Source organism: Ahaetulla prasina, chromosome 3, assembly GCF_028640845.1.
Source record: "Ahaetulla prasina isolate Xishuangbanna chromosome 3, ASM2864084v1, whole genome shotgun sequence".
NCBI classification, from domain to species: domain Eukaryota; kingdom Metazoa; phylum Chordata; class Lepidosauria; order Squamata; family Colubridae; genus Ahaetulla; species Ahaetulla prasina.
Window position 1 is genome coordinate 62712039 of NC_080541.1, and position 14668 is coordinate 62726706.

The window sequence follows — 14668 nt, forward strand, 5'->3', positions numbered from 1 at the left end:
GAAAGGAATAGCGTAGAGTTATTATAATTGTATCCCTTCGTTGTTTGCTGCAAATGTCACAGATTATATTCTATTGTTCAGACAATTTTAATCTAATGCCCTCCAAATAGATTTTGTTTACAACTTCCAGAACTCTTTCCAACATACCTGGGAATTTTGGGATCTGTTGTCTCAGTTCTTGGATGGGCAACATGCTGAGGAAGGCTAACCTAAACTCTTCTTTACTGAATAGAATTCTCTTTAAAGTTTATATAAGTAGATAAAGAAAACCAAGTCTATAAATTTCTGCAGCTTAATTTATAATGCCTTTTTATGTTGCATACTTAAGCACTTTTTTTAAAGCTATTAATCAGATAGGAATGGAATGCAAAGTTTCCTGGTAAGATTTCTCTTGTGGGGGAAATAGTCAGTCACGCAAACTGAGTCATACCATAAAAACTCTTTGTGAATCTAATTGTAGTTGTTTACATCTTATTCCAGGGGAAAATGTTCAACCAAGCTTCTGTCCATGTGTTCATGGATATCGAGTGCACACCCTTATTCTGAATGTGCAAGAGGCTTCTTCTCAGTTTTCTACCTGGTTTGCTAATATTCTGCAAACTTATTAGCAAAGGGGTTTTTCTGTTGTTGATCCTGTCACATGACTACCATCTAAAACTTTACATCAAATTTAAAAGTGACTCATGAGGGTAGAAAATTATGTCAGCTATTATAATTACGTTTTGCTTCTGTTTTGGTAATACCTTGCTGTAAAATAACTACATCTTGTATTGCTGATATCAAGGAAATGAAGTACCACTTCAGATGGTCACGCAGCAATAACACTTTAAAATTCTTTTTCTATTACAAAGACTGAGCCTCTAACAGCATAGGGCACTAGTGCAGACACAAAAGGAGGCTTGTAGAGCTTAGTGTACAGTTACAAACTTTTAATATACATATTTGATACAAAAAAAATTTAGCAAGAAAACCATTCGTTTGATTGTAGATTACAATATTTTTGTACAGCATGAAGCAGTTACTTTATCCTGTAGTAAACAAAAAAGTCCTATCAACTGTCTAGAGCTTTCTGTCTGTAAGAGCAGTTTGCCTTTGGGCTAGCAATTCAAGTATGCATTTGCTGGCATGAATGTAGTCTGATGGATTGTTCTTTAGCTTTGGTGTTTCAGTGACTGATTCCAAGTGTCTGACTTTTCATAGTGCTTTATACTTAGTGATTAAACGCTGAACAAAATGGTAAGGGGAAAGAAGGGGCTGAAAGTGAGCCAGAATGAGGACCACCAGCACAGATCCTGCTGTACAGTAAATGGTTATTACTGTGGTCTCATATGGAAGAAAGCACTTGTAGAGCGAGACCTCCGTTGATGTTATGCTGCCCTGGAAAATGGAAGCAAGAGTTTAGAAGGTCTGAGGCAAATGGCTGTAGATATTGAAAATTCTATTAAGGGAGAGGGAAGCTGAGTTCTTCTTAAAGTAGCAGTACTTTCAATTGCTCATGGTTCAAGAGATGCAGACAACTCTGAAACTTCTAAAGATAGTTGTTTTGCAATTAAGCACTGAACTGCCCTGTGGAAACATTTTGTGCCATGTGAAAAAGGACCTTCCAGAACACAACAGCTGTTGTTTGACCGGACAAGGGAAGACTTATATAGTTAACAGCTTAAAACCCTTAATTATACTAATGGTTGCTATATAATTGGGGGAATCAAGCATTTGAAATTGCATGAAATAAAACACAACGTAGCTCTATTCTTATAGAATTGGGAAGGGAGTGGGATTATGGATAATCTAGCCTCATAGGTAAGCATCCACATGTCAAGAGTGCTACAAACATGATCTGCTAGATTATTTGTTAAATAAGGACTTTAAGTAAAATATAGGTGAAAGTATGCTTTTCAAGGAGAACAGTTTAAAGTCATGTTACCTAAAATGAGACAGATATTCATCTATGAATTAAAAATTACAATAGAGCTATAATTGCTTTGCCTTTCCTGAAGCTCAAGGAGCCGAAAAAGTAAAGTTAGCGTAGAACCAGTTTTGAAGATAGCATCATTTAAAACAAGGCTTAGAACCAAGAATTTTTTTTGTGCTCCGGGTTTATTAAGAATTGTAATCTAGTATACCCAAAGCAAACTGTGAATTAAGTTCCTCTGAATAGAATTTTGCTGCCCTATAATATAATTTGCACTTTTGAAAAACAAAGAATCCCAGAGGGAAAAGGTGGTCTTGTGAATAAATCAGTCAAGCAAAAACAAGTCTCGATACTGTTTGTTGCAGACTACTGATGATTGTTGTAGTCAGATTGTTTACACTGCATCCTCTTTATAGAAACGTACTAAATATGCTTGCATTTAGAATTGTAGACCATAAACCTTACTTTGCACTCTACAAGCTAGACGGCTCTCCATGTGTATGTGCTTTATAAAGCGGGTGCTTTGTATTCAACTTAAGTGTACTTTTGGAGAGGATGGAAGGAGCTGTTCTGTTTTGCTTTTTTTTTTTTACAGGTAGCATCAGTCTGAGAAAATAGCTGATTGCTATGTTGATTTATATTATGAAAAAATATCTGATAAAATAAACATTATTTAAATTTACCATTATGAAACTAGGATTGTTTCTGTTCCTCCAACTGAATGATGGAACACTGATTTCATGAATGTTATCATTATGAAGCACTTCACAGGCACTATGGGTATGGCCACTCAGAATCAATCGAGGATGAAACCACCACAATAGCTATAAAGTGGAATAAAACAGCACTGTTACCATTTCTACTTTAAGAAATGACTCCGCCACACAGCACATCTTGCTTTCAGTTTCCCCTCAGTCATTTCAATCAGTACTAATTTATTAGAGTTGTTAGCCTTCATCCATAAAATACTATCAGATCGCCTCAGTAATACCAGAAGTAACTCAGTTTTGACACATAACTGATTCCAAAACACTTGTCCACCACATCTTTGGGAGAAGAATGGTTCAGCATTACACAGGAATCTTTGACTTAGTAGGGCTCGGGGAACCATTACATAATGGTTAAATTCACCCTGGCATATCATGAACAAATAAGCATGCTAGGGGTGATATGCTTGAAGCTAAAATATTTTTTGCTTCATGGTACTCCTCAGATATGTTAGATCTGAGATTTCAAACTTTCTCAACCAGCAGAGATTTGAGCCACAAAGACTCATATAGAATTGCAGAAATGCCTTGCATGATTTTTTGGTTCAAAATTGGAGGCTCTGGAAAATTCCTGACAACCAGAAGCATAGTTTAATCTTAGCTATTTAGGTTGTTTGGGAGAATGAAGCCAGGGACAATAGTTTCCACATCATAAATGGTTTATTTAGTCACTGCTTTCATGACACATGAGGAAGCAGTTGAACAGTATACCCAAGCTTGACTGTTCATTTACACTCAATCACCATGAATGACTCTACTTAGCCTGTTCCCTACCCTTTGTCTATTTGTAGGCAGTGAAACATACATGCCCTATATTTAAAGATACAATATATATTTTCCTTAGGATATCCCTCAATAGATTCTTCATTATCAAGATTCTTCATTAGAGCTCATTAGTAATATGATGGCCTAGGCAGAGTTACAGGGAGTTTTTCAGGAAGTTGAAGCAGAATTCCTAACATGTACATCACCTGCAATCCAACTCAGAACAGAGGTGTACAATTTTGACTCCTAATACAAAGTTGCAAAGTAGGCTCTTTGGTTGCAAAGTAGGCTCTACGCTTTGCACAAATTAGATCTTCTTTAAATAGATCTGTATCATTGAAAACTGGTGAATGTTTTGTAAGCAAATACAGTAAAAGACAAAACTTCCCACATCTGGTTCAGCATCTTTTTTTAACAATGCAACAATATGCCATCATTTTTCATAAAAAAAGAAAACTGTTCCCCAAACTCCAGATGTCTTGAAGACAAAGGAAACCCCCTCTTGCATAGGTTACTTTGTGACTGTATTTGCATATAAATATTTCCTAAAAGAAAGAAATTCCACCGTGCATCTTCTAAAAAAAGGAAAATTCAGAGATTTTCTTTGTTAACATAACTTAACAGTTAACACTTAAGTAATGCAAAGCCTGTGGTCAAAACAAAAATACCTTCTGGGAAGCTTCCTGAGAAAGCACATCATATTTCTCTCTAAAGAGGTCATTCTTTTTCTCCAGGGAAACAGAATCTTCTCCTGTACATTCTGAGTCACTTCTTCTATAAAGAGGATAATGCTGGGAAGAATGAAAAGTACAAAATAGTTCCAAATAAAAGTTTCTCAATATATCCATGGTAAATAAAGTGCAGAGATCTCATTCTATCAACTTACCTGCAATAGAATTGGAGCCGAGATTGGGACCTTATCCACATTACTACAGCTTTTTTTATGTTGATTTTGTTCCTGCCAACAAAAATCAGAGATTATTTACAGCAACCAATAAAAATGTTGTCATGGTTTTTAAGGAAAACTTAGTATTTCATTAGAATTGAGGGGATGCTGCAGCTACATAAAATTGGATGTTCTAAAAGAAGATACCTCTCTTATGTTCAAAGAATGGGTGAGTGAGTTTTAGGTACCACTTGAGTTACATACAGAGACCGGCAGAAAATGTCTGCACGATGTAAAGTATATTTTAGCAGAAATCTCCCAGGAAGTTTTAGAACGATGTCTATGCACACAATACACAAAAAAAGAAAGCAGTCATAAGCACTGAGGGTGTCAGCCCTTCAAGATAGATCAGACTAGGAAACCAAATTTTTGAATTCTAATACTACTATTATTAATGAGGTTAGGGTAATAAAATCTGCAAATGTGAATATGCTTCTCCCCCCCTCCCTTTATCTTCAAGGGAACTGGGGAAGGGCCTGAGATGCTTTCTTAATTTACAGTTGTGTCTCTAATTCTAATTTCTTTTGTCTGACAGACTCAGTTATTGCTTTTTCTTCTGCTCAAAGTCACTCTCTCAACCCATTGCAGAGGAAGAGCACTAAGTAGGCCACCTTCAGTTCTTTATAAATTTAACAAATACCAAACTATCAGATTTAATTAATTTACAGAGTAGGTAAGCCCTGCTATATCAAGGATTTACTTTCGGAAGTGCTGTAGGGTTGAGAAATCCATAAATAAAATTAGTATAATTCAGAAAGGACTATCTATCTATCTATCTATCTAATTCAGACACAAAAGGGACTTCTGAAGATGATTAAAATAATAAAAACAGCAGATTTGATAGCACTGCTGTTCTATTGATATTCACAATTTTATCCTGGTTTTCCCAATGCCCAAGAACAGAAACCTTCACCCATAAGGGCTTTTTCATTCATTTCAATGAAGTGAATGCATCATTTTTAGAGGAACAGACTGAGATTTGCTGAAAGCTTGTGAGTGCATTGGAGGAACAATTTGGGAAGGCTTAGTTTAAAATAATTCTGGAGGAATTGTTCTTTACCTTGATAAGCTTTCCCAAAAATTGTTATATGCCTACCTTCAATGAGCAATTCAATTGGTGGGAAAGTTCGATGAGTTTGGCTTCTGCTGTTCTGCAAATTATACACCCGTCACCTTCAAGAGCAACACTATTCACTATAAGAAAGCTAAGAATATAAGAAGGAAATATGCAAGTTATTGCCAATAAATTAGAAGATCCCATATCCTTAACTTGGAAAGTAAATCCACACAGCATAAGACGACTTCTCCACTGAATATAATTCTAATGCGCCCAAGTGGATTCCCATCCTCCAAAGAGGCCTGGAAGATGCAGAAGAAAATTCCTTCCATCAGATACCTAATACCTTTGGGTTACAACAGACAAGTAGGGCCATGTTACAAATAAGAGGAGAATTCTCCCTGGGTTTGCTCAGAACCTGCCCAAAGTAGTGAATGATCAAGAAATAAAAATAATCTTCACAGTGGATACATATAATCATAAATATTGATCTTAACATTGAAACTTCATATGATTCTCTGTTTTTAAATGTTAACTTGGAAAAACCCAATCAATGTATCATTACTTACTAGGCATTAACACTGATAAAAATGGAGTTTAAACAATGTAGAATCTTAAAATACTAATGGGAACTGAATACACGTTTCTATATAAAGAGCTGCAGTTCAATTAAAACCCAAACGTTAAGAGCAGAATTAGAACTAAATTTTATAAATATGATTATTTTATATTGCTAAGAAATTAATACCAGATAGGGAAAATACCAGATAGGGAAAAAACAGATCACAAGCAACAGTTTTTACCCTTTCAGCAGAAATACATTAAAAATATTTTCTGGATAGCCAAAAATTAACTTTAAAAATATGTTTATGTTTTAAAGAAAATGTAATGTGATGCCATCGTAAAACTAATGTTTTGCTGTAAATGCCCAGATACAAAGTCCAGGCACAATAATAAAAATCCCAGTAAATAAAAAAAAAGTTACACTCACTTTATCCCTTTCCGGGTTATTATTTTTTCTGAAGAGAAGTTGAAAACTTTAGAGAAACGTTCCAATTTGAATGATGTCATCCTAGGAGCATATAATAAAAGACATAGCATTTCATTATACCGTAATAAACACCATAAGTCCTAGCATGTAGAAAACATATTATGATTGAATTAGAGCAAAATTTCCCCATCTTCAGTTTGGTCTGTAAAAAGTGGACCATCGTCACTACCAACCAATATTTTAATCTATATCCCACAATTTTAAAACTGCTCACTCATAATGAAAGCCAATGTCATGATTTCCAACAATACCAAATACTTCTGTGTGGTTTGGATGCCAAAATATTTTTTGATAGCGCCTTACATCATCTGACCAGGCCTGCAAAAAAACATGTTTAAACTTTAAATGCTAGAATCTTGTTTAAATAAAAATACATACTGATTATTATTTTTAGGTTTTTGTTTTTATTATTCCTGAATTTGCTAAGAATAAAGGACCAGTAAACAATGCCTTGAGATAAAGCAAGCAATTCTATAATATTTATATTGAAATTCATTTTTATATTTTAAAAATGAAAACAAACTAATTCCTACACTATTCAGAAAAAACAAATCTCAAAAGAAGATAAAGGACACCAGTAAATTTCTTTAAATAGAGCAGCTTCCATTAAGTTATTTTTTCCCATATAGGGCTCTTGAGTGTTTAGATACTAATATATTAGAGTAATTTTTAGAACCATAAAAAACCTTTTCAACTCAACATAGACTTCTACATATTTTATTTTTATTAGCCCTATTTGTCCATAATGTGTCCAATTTACCCAACCCACAGTTCACTTTCTTAACAGTGTTCTGAATATAAATTTGGCTTCAATGCCGTAAAAATAATCTACCCAAGACATCTACTGAATTTTACACTGTTCAATCTGTCAAATTCAATTTTATACAATTGCTCTTTTGTCTCATTTTTCATTCTATTCTATTTCTTCATTAATTTGGTTTTTTCCTTCTCACAAACCTATAAACTTTATCTGCATTTTTCTTTGTCCACATTTTCCTAATACACACACACAAACATATATATATATATATATATATACACACACACACGTGCATGTGTGTGTGTGTATTTGTACATGAATTATCTGAATACTTTAGTAAAATGGTTAAGAAAAGAAAATATTTCAGCTGCATTTGAGTTGGTGTGTAGGACCAGAAAATGGGAATTGTTAAGGTTCATTTTAAAATGCAACTTATAGGAACTTGCAATAATACACAAAAGTTATCTGTACTAAAAGAGTTGATGTCAACACTGCCAATATTCTCTCAGTTGGCATATCTATTGTGCAAAGTACCATCTATAAATACAAACTTAAATACTGACAATGCGTTCATAATCATAAACAGCTTTCATTTAATAATTAAGATTCTAATAAAGAACTGTAACTACTCCTGGCCTTGGGCTTTTATTCGCTTATTAAAAGCATCTATTTTGCTAGGAGACCAATTCAGGAACACAAACCTGGGAAGAGCTCCATTTTCCTTCATCAAAGATATCGCCTAGGATAAAAACTATTTCTGGCTGCAGAAGCCAGAGGGCAGTTTGGAAGGCCCTCTCCATTTGCCATTCCCTAGCAGGGGGAAAAAAATATAAGACCACCATGTTTTAATTAACATTACAAATATTATGAAGCAATTATAAAATCTGGATTAAAAATAGCTGGATATGGAGTGGCCTCCTCTTTTACCATTGTATGGAATGTCATTTTTAATAACCTGGAACAAACATCTATGTTTTGGGGTTTTGCTTACACTGGAGAACAACAAAGACTCTCTCAAAAAGTTCTATTTTGAATCTTAACAGAAAGTTGAGAAAACCACCAATAAGAAATAGAAGAAGGTACTTTGAAAATGGCCTGGTACGCCCAAAGACCAGTTAAACTGCTAAGCTATAAGGGTGAAGCATATACATTTTAGAGAAAGGAAATAATCACACTTTAAATTACTATAATCCCAAAGTAAAAAGAACTAACCTTAATTAGTCAGACAGCAGAAAAAAATACTGCGACTTTTCCACTATTATGACACAAATTCAAAAGGGGAGCAAACATTCTCAAATTACTTGTGAATTCCTGACATTATCCAAAAACAGCAGACCACCCACCTAGACTCTGTGACTTACAGCAAGAATGGGAAGACTGAAAAAAAGTTTATTAGGGGAAAACCTCGCCATATAAAATGGAAAGCTTTTAGACCTTGAAGACACCAGATAAATTAACTGTAATAAAGAGATTGGGAAGGACAGTTAGATGAAATTATGTAACTTGGTGACAGGATACTGTAACAAGATTTATTCTCCAGGAAAATATATAACAACATGACAACATGCTGGTAAATATAGTCCTTGGTATACAACAACTGGGACTGAAAATTTGGCCATTAAGTGAAGCAGTCATTAAGATGTGATTGCTTTGCTTGTTAAGCCCATGTGATTGCTTCACTCAACAACCACAATTTGAAACTAGTGTCTCTGGGCACTGATTAGTAGAGGGGGCATGCATAAGTAGAGGGAGTTTGCATAAGTGCACTAACATGCCTATTGTCTCTGTCATTATATTTTTATTCTCTTATTCTTGTTCTCATTTTTGTTTGACAAATTCCAATAAATTAATAAAATAAAATAAATTATGAGGCTGAGCACAAGAAATTGGCAGGCAACTTTGATACTAAACCTCAAGGCTGCTTGCCCCAAGAGCAGCTGCCCTCTGCCTCCTCCTCTTATCTCCTTCCTTTAAACTTTTATAAAACAAGAAAAAAATCAGCATATATAAACTATTGTAAAATTAAGATAAATAACCATATTTTATTATGCAACACATGTATATTAAATATTTTCTTGCCTGTGCTGAGGGCTGTTTTATGAGGCTGCTATGTGTTTTATATGTGTATAAATCTTTACTTGTTTTCATGTGAGCTGCTCAGAGCCATGTACTGAGATGGGTGACTATATAAATCAAATAAATAATTTTTAAAACACAGTATTAAGCTGTTTCAAACATTGCAGAACACCTGTACTCTTGAACACTGTTTTGGTTTTAATGTGTTAAAGCAACATGGAATGAATAAGAAGATATTAAAAATGATTGTTCCTTCAAATAATGAGTGGGAAATTTTGCTCAGTGAATTATAAGATTCATTCTTCGCTTCTTACGAGAGCAACTACACCAAGATTTTAGCAATATTAAATCAAATCACCATTTAATAAGTTAGAAAGTAGATGATCAGCTTATAAATGTTTAGATTTGTAACTTTAATTATTCAGCATGCAGCAAATGCTTCTACAAACCAAGAACAGCAAGTTATTGATATTTTGGTTCCTACCTCCTTAGCTTGTCCAACCAATGTCCATTGATTCTACCAAGCAAATGAGGATCTGATAAAAAGATGGTTTTCAAGACAGAATGTGAATTCTGTTTGTTAGTCCCCAGAGTCCGATTTTTCAATTCTGGCCAATGACATTGAATTATAACTACATAATAAATTAAAAATTCACAGAAAATGAATACTGTCAGAGTAAAACAAATAAGTTTCAGCATAAAAATGCCTCTTTTTCTCAAAGAATAATGGTTCATAGATCTTAAGCCTAGAATTGCCATCTCAGCCTACTGCAGCACATTTTCCATAGAGGTATCACCAGTCCCTTTTTCAGGTCCTAAATCAAATGTACATTATTGTGTATTTCATGTGGTTCTTCTCATCAGCAAAAAGACCTGTAAGAGACAAGGAAATAAATTTTATAGGGCCCATACTGAATGCAAGCTACATTATCAGCCTCATCCACTTATATATCTAAATTCAACAATGCAATAAATAAGAACGTATAGCAGTTGCTTAAAAGTGATTTGGTTATAAGCCCCACTGAACTCAATACTGTATAGCTTCATTCTTCTAACCAAAGTGTATGACATTGCTCTATAATATTTTATAGTGACAGATTTTTAAAATTTACCAAATAAAATAACTGAATTATAATAAAAAGGCATATTTATCACCAACATGTGTATTTAAAAAAAATACTGAGAAATAGTAATATTTGTGGTGCTTATTTTTTTTTTAATTGAAATTTTTGGCTTCAAAATAACTATTTTGAATAGATCAAAAGCTGATCAACTTTAAACCAGACTATTCTGATCTCAACATTGCTGACCATAAAATGTTTTACATACCAAACATTTTCTGATTCTGTACTGTAATTCTCCATCTTATGAGCCCTTACTCCAGCTTTGTGCCCGTTTCTTTACCCAAAAGAGCCATCCTTCATTTCACACTTAAAGAGATTTTCATTGAAATCCTGAAGGGTTTTCAATGCTTTATCTACTCACTCAATATCTATGGAGATTCTCAGTCATCCAGGTCATGGTTGCCCCAAAAATGCTTTTTCAAGAGGCAACTGGACTTCCTGGTTTTTCTTTGAATACCTCAACTTCAGCTCTGAATAAGCGTCTTGGATGAGAAGTGAAATGTCTTCAAAGAAAAACCAGAAAGGCCAGTTGCCTCTTGAACAAGCACCTTTGGGACTACCTGCTCATCACTCAGCAAAAGAAGTGAAAGAGTAATCTTTACGGTATTTTTCAGACTATAAGATGGTCCGGACTATAAGGCACATCTAGCTTTTGGAGAAGAAAACAAGAAAAAAATCTGCCTCTGCCTCCCAGCAATTTGCCGCCTTGTAGGAAACAGCAAACAGCCTAGTCAGCTTCAGCACAGCCTGATTTAGCATGAGCAGCTGATTGGCGGTTAGATCGGCCTCCCGGAATACCAACAATCAGATGTTCCAGGTTGCGGGATTGCCCCATTTTCAGCCTCCGCCTGTCCTTTCAGCCCGTTTTAGGCAGCGGGGATTGCCGCCGCCACTTACCGCCATTGAATGGGATGTGCGGAAAAAAGGGCGTGCAGAGGCCAAAAATAGGGCGCGCAGAGGCCAAAAATGGGGCACGCGGAGGCTGGAAATGGGATGTGTAGAGGCCGAAAATGGGACACATGGAGGCAGCAGTAGACAGAGGTGATCCCCGCAGCCTGGAACAGCTGATTGTTGGTATTCCGGAGGCCGATCCAACTGCCAATCAGCTGCTTGTGCTAAATAAGGCTGTGCTGAAGCTGACCAGGCTGTTTGCTGTTTGCTGCAAGGAGGCAAACTGCTGGGAGGAAGAGGCCAAAGGGTGGGGGTCTCCGGGTGGGCGGGGTTTCAGCAACGTTCACTCTATAAGACGCACAGACATTTCCACCCACTGTTTTGGGGGGGGGAGTCTTATAGTCTGAAAAATACGGTACTGTTTCTGTAACTATCAAAAGAACAGTTGTAAATCATTTAATATTTAAATTAATACAATACTGCAACAATAACCCTTTAATTTCTATTCATTACTATAGCTGTGGCACATTCCATTTTCTTTCATTTTATGCTTTTTTTGTAGGTTGCAAGGATGTCAAAGGAGTCCAGCCAAATTGATAGTTATTTCCAGAGACCATCAACAAATGTCACCTTATTTTCTAAGGCAATTCTTATCCCATAACAATTAACCAAGATTAATAATGTAGGTTGGATGGAAGGCCAAAAGAAAACGCCTTCCTCCTTTCTGAGCAGACTCACCTCCTTGATGCAAGACTATGCCCCTTGCTTTGAACAGTCTGTGTGTGTGTGTGTGTGTGTGTGTGTGTGTGTTTGTGTGCGTGCCTTTAATACAGTGCTTTGCCCTTTTCATACAGGCAGCATTCATGCTGGAAGCCAGCTCTGCAGAGGGAATTGCAACAGAGGGGGAAGGTACTGATAAGCAGCAAGCCAGACTGCCAGGAAATTGGCTGTTACTGTCACCGTCGGTGCAGCTACTCTGAGAATACTCCAAAAGCAACTTAGATTCTGCCAAAGTCCATAACTAAATGTCTGTGGAGATTCTCAGTCATCCAGTTCATGGTTATCCCAAAGATGCTTTTTCAAGAGTCAACTGGACTTTGTTTTCCTTTAAAGACGTCCAAGAAGTTTTGAGAGCTGAAGAAGCTTCTTGGATGAGAAGCAAAATGTCTTCAAAGAAAAACAAGAAAGCCCAGTTGCCTCTTGAAAAAGCACCTTTGGGATGGTTAGATCCTGCCAATGTTTTGCAAACTGCAGCAGTTTAAGAGAACTGCTGATTCAAAGCAAACATCTTTTGCATGACCTTCATGAATGTGAATGGCTGTCTTGAGGGGGAAAACAAAACAAAGCAAAATGTGATTTCAGGGTGTTAAGCAAAACTCAATAAATTCATATTAAAAAAAATTATTGGGAAATTATTTTGTTTTCTAAAGTTGTACCAATATATGGTAATATATAGCAAATCTAGACTGCATACTAAAAAGCAGAGACATCACCCTGCCAACCAAAGTGCGTATAGTCAAGGCTATGGTTTTCCCAGTTGCAATGTATGCCTGTGAAAGTTGGACCATAAGAAAGGCTGAGCGCCAAAGAATTGAGGCCATTGAACTATGGTGCTGGAAAAGACTTCCGAGTCCCTTGGACTGCAAGGCGATCAAACCGGTCAATCCTAGAGGAGATCAACCCTGACTGCTCTTTAGAAGGCCAGATCCTGAAGATGAAACTCAAATACTTTGACCACCTAATGAGAAGGACTTACTGTAGAAGAGCCTAATGCTGGGAAAGATTGACGGAGATGACGGAGAACGGGGTGGCTGAATGGAGTCACTGAAGCAGTAGGCATGAGTTTAAATGGACTCCAGAGGACAGGAAAGCCTGGAGGGATGTTGTCCATGGGGTCGCAATGGGTCGGACATGACTGACTAACAATGGTAATAATATAACAATATAATATAATATAATATAATATAATATAATATAATATAATATAATATAATATAATATAATATAATATAATATAATATAATATAATATAATATAATATAATATAATGAAATGATAATACACACAGAGAGAGTTGTACTTATTAAAAGTAAACAGCATTCTTTCTTTCCCAACTCTAACTCCATGAAATAAACTATTTTAGTGGGGTGTCATTTTATCAGGTCACTGTATCACACATTTTGACATTCTCTGGGTCAACTTAGTTCAGCATTACCATAATTTTCATTAGGACCAGCTAAACCAGGGTTGTCCAACCTTGGCAACTTTAAGACTTGTGGACTGCAACTCCCACAATTTCCAAAGTCCACAGGTCTTAAAGTTGCCAAGGTTGGACACCCCTCAACTAAATCCTCAGGAAGAAGAGAGCACACTTTGGGGCCAAACATAGTTGTCTTCCCAAAAGAAGATCAAGGAGCACGAAGCGATTGCTGGGCACAATTTCCAATATTTCATCGAGCAGCTCATTAGCCTTGCTTTGAGTGGATGAAGCACTCACCCCATCGAAAGCATTAATGCTAAAGTCCAAAGGTTTTCTCGTTACTTTATGACCTTTCAGATGGCCTAAAAATGAAATATGACAAAGAACACCCATCTTCAACGCTTCAAAATCACTTAGCTCCGCCGTGATGAACTGCGGCAACGGCTTGGCAATGCAAAATGCGTGACACCGAACCACGCAAATCACGCCTCAGCGCCACGCATGAACCCGACCCATTTCTCGCTTGGAGGAGCAGCAGCGAGAGCACTTCCTTAAGTTCTCCCAGCGCAGAAACCGCGGAAGACAAAAGAGAAATCGTTTCGAATCGTAAATCGTGATCGAAAGGCGAATCTTTTTCAGCCAGCAAGAATTCCTCTAGTTTCCCTCCTTCCGAGCCTGCAAACAAGGCAACCTTTCCGCACTATTATTATGGTTATGATGATGTCAAATTTCTTCGCGCCCATCTCGCCGTTCAAGGAGATCCTGAGCATTGCTGCAACTCACCGAGGAGGGAGGGAGGTGGGGGAGGGAGGCAGCGGAGCTTCCGCTCCAAGAACTAAAAGTCGCCCGTGGGAAAGCTTCGCCTCCGCTTCGTGAGGTCGTCGGGAGCAACTGACGCAGCCGCCTCACCACCAAATTCCCGGAAGAAAAGAGAGGTTGCAATGAAGGAAGGCAGGGTCACCCGCCAGGCACGTGTGTGCGCGCATCTATAGAGAAGTCTTCCGTTTTGCGGAAGTTATACCACACCGGCTGGGGGTGGAATCGAAGGAAGCTACTTTCCGCGCCTCTCATTCGCCCGCTCGAGTAGATCGTGGCCTGAGCGGGCATCCCTACCTGGAT

The 14668-nt window shown here is 36.8% G+C and overlaps 1 protein-coding gene across 3 annotated transcripts; it reads right to left on the minus strand.

Annotated features, from left to right (window-relative positions):
- Window positions 1–907: 907 nt before the first annotated feature.
- MPPE1 (metallophosphoesterase 1) lies at window positions 908–14623 on the minus strand. Of its 3 annotated transcripts, none has more exons than XM_058175217.1 (10): window positions 14333–14615; window positions 9819–10207; window positions 7960–8068; window positions 6713–6816; window positions 6439–6519; window positions 5487–5595; window positions 4331–4402; window positions 4113–4235; window positions 2596–2736; window positions 908–1377 (listed from the first exon to the last, which is right to left on the minus strand). In XM_058175217.1, exons 2-10 carry the CDS (start codon window positions 10091–10093, stop codon window positions 1195–1197), a joined length of 1197 nt encoding a protein of 398 aa, XP_058031200.1. In that variant the 5' UTR covers window positions 10094–10207; window positions 14333–14615; the 3' UTR covers window positions 908–1194. The 3 variants fall into 3 exon arrangements, with proteins under 3 accessions (XP_058031200.1, XP_058031201.1, XP_058031202.1); XM_058175218.1 differs by lacking the exon at window positions 14333–14615 and adding an exon at window positions 13847–14321; XM_058175219.1 differs by lacking the exon at window positions 2596–2736 and having other exon boundaries at window positions 14333–14623.
- Between the last annotated feature and the right edge of the window lie 45 nt (window positions 14624–14668).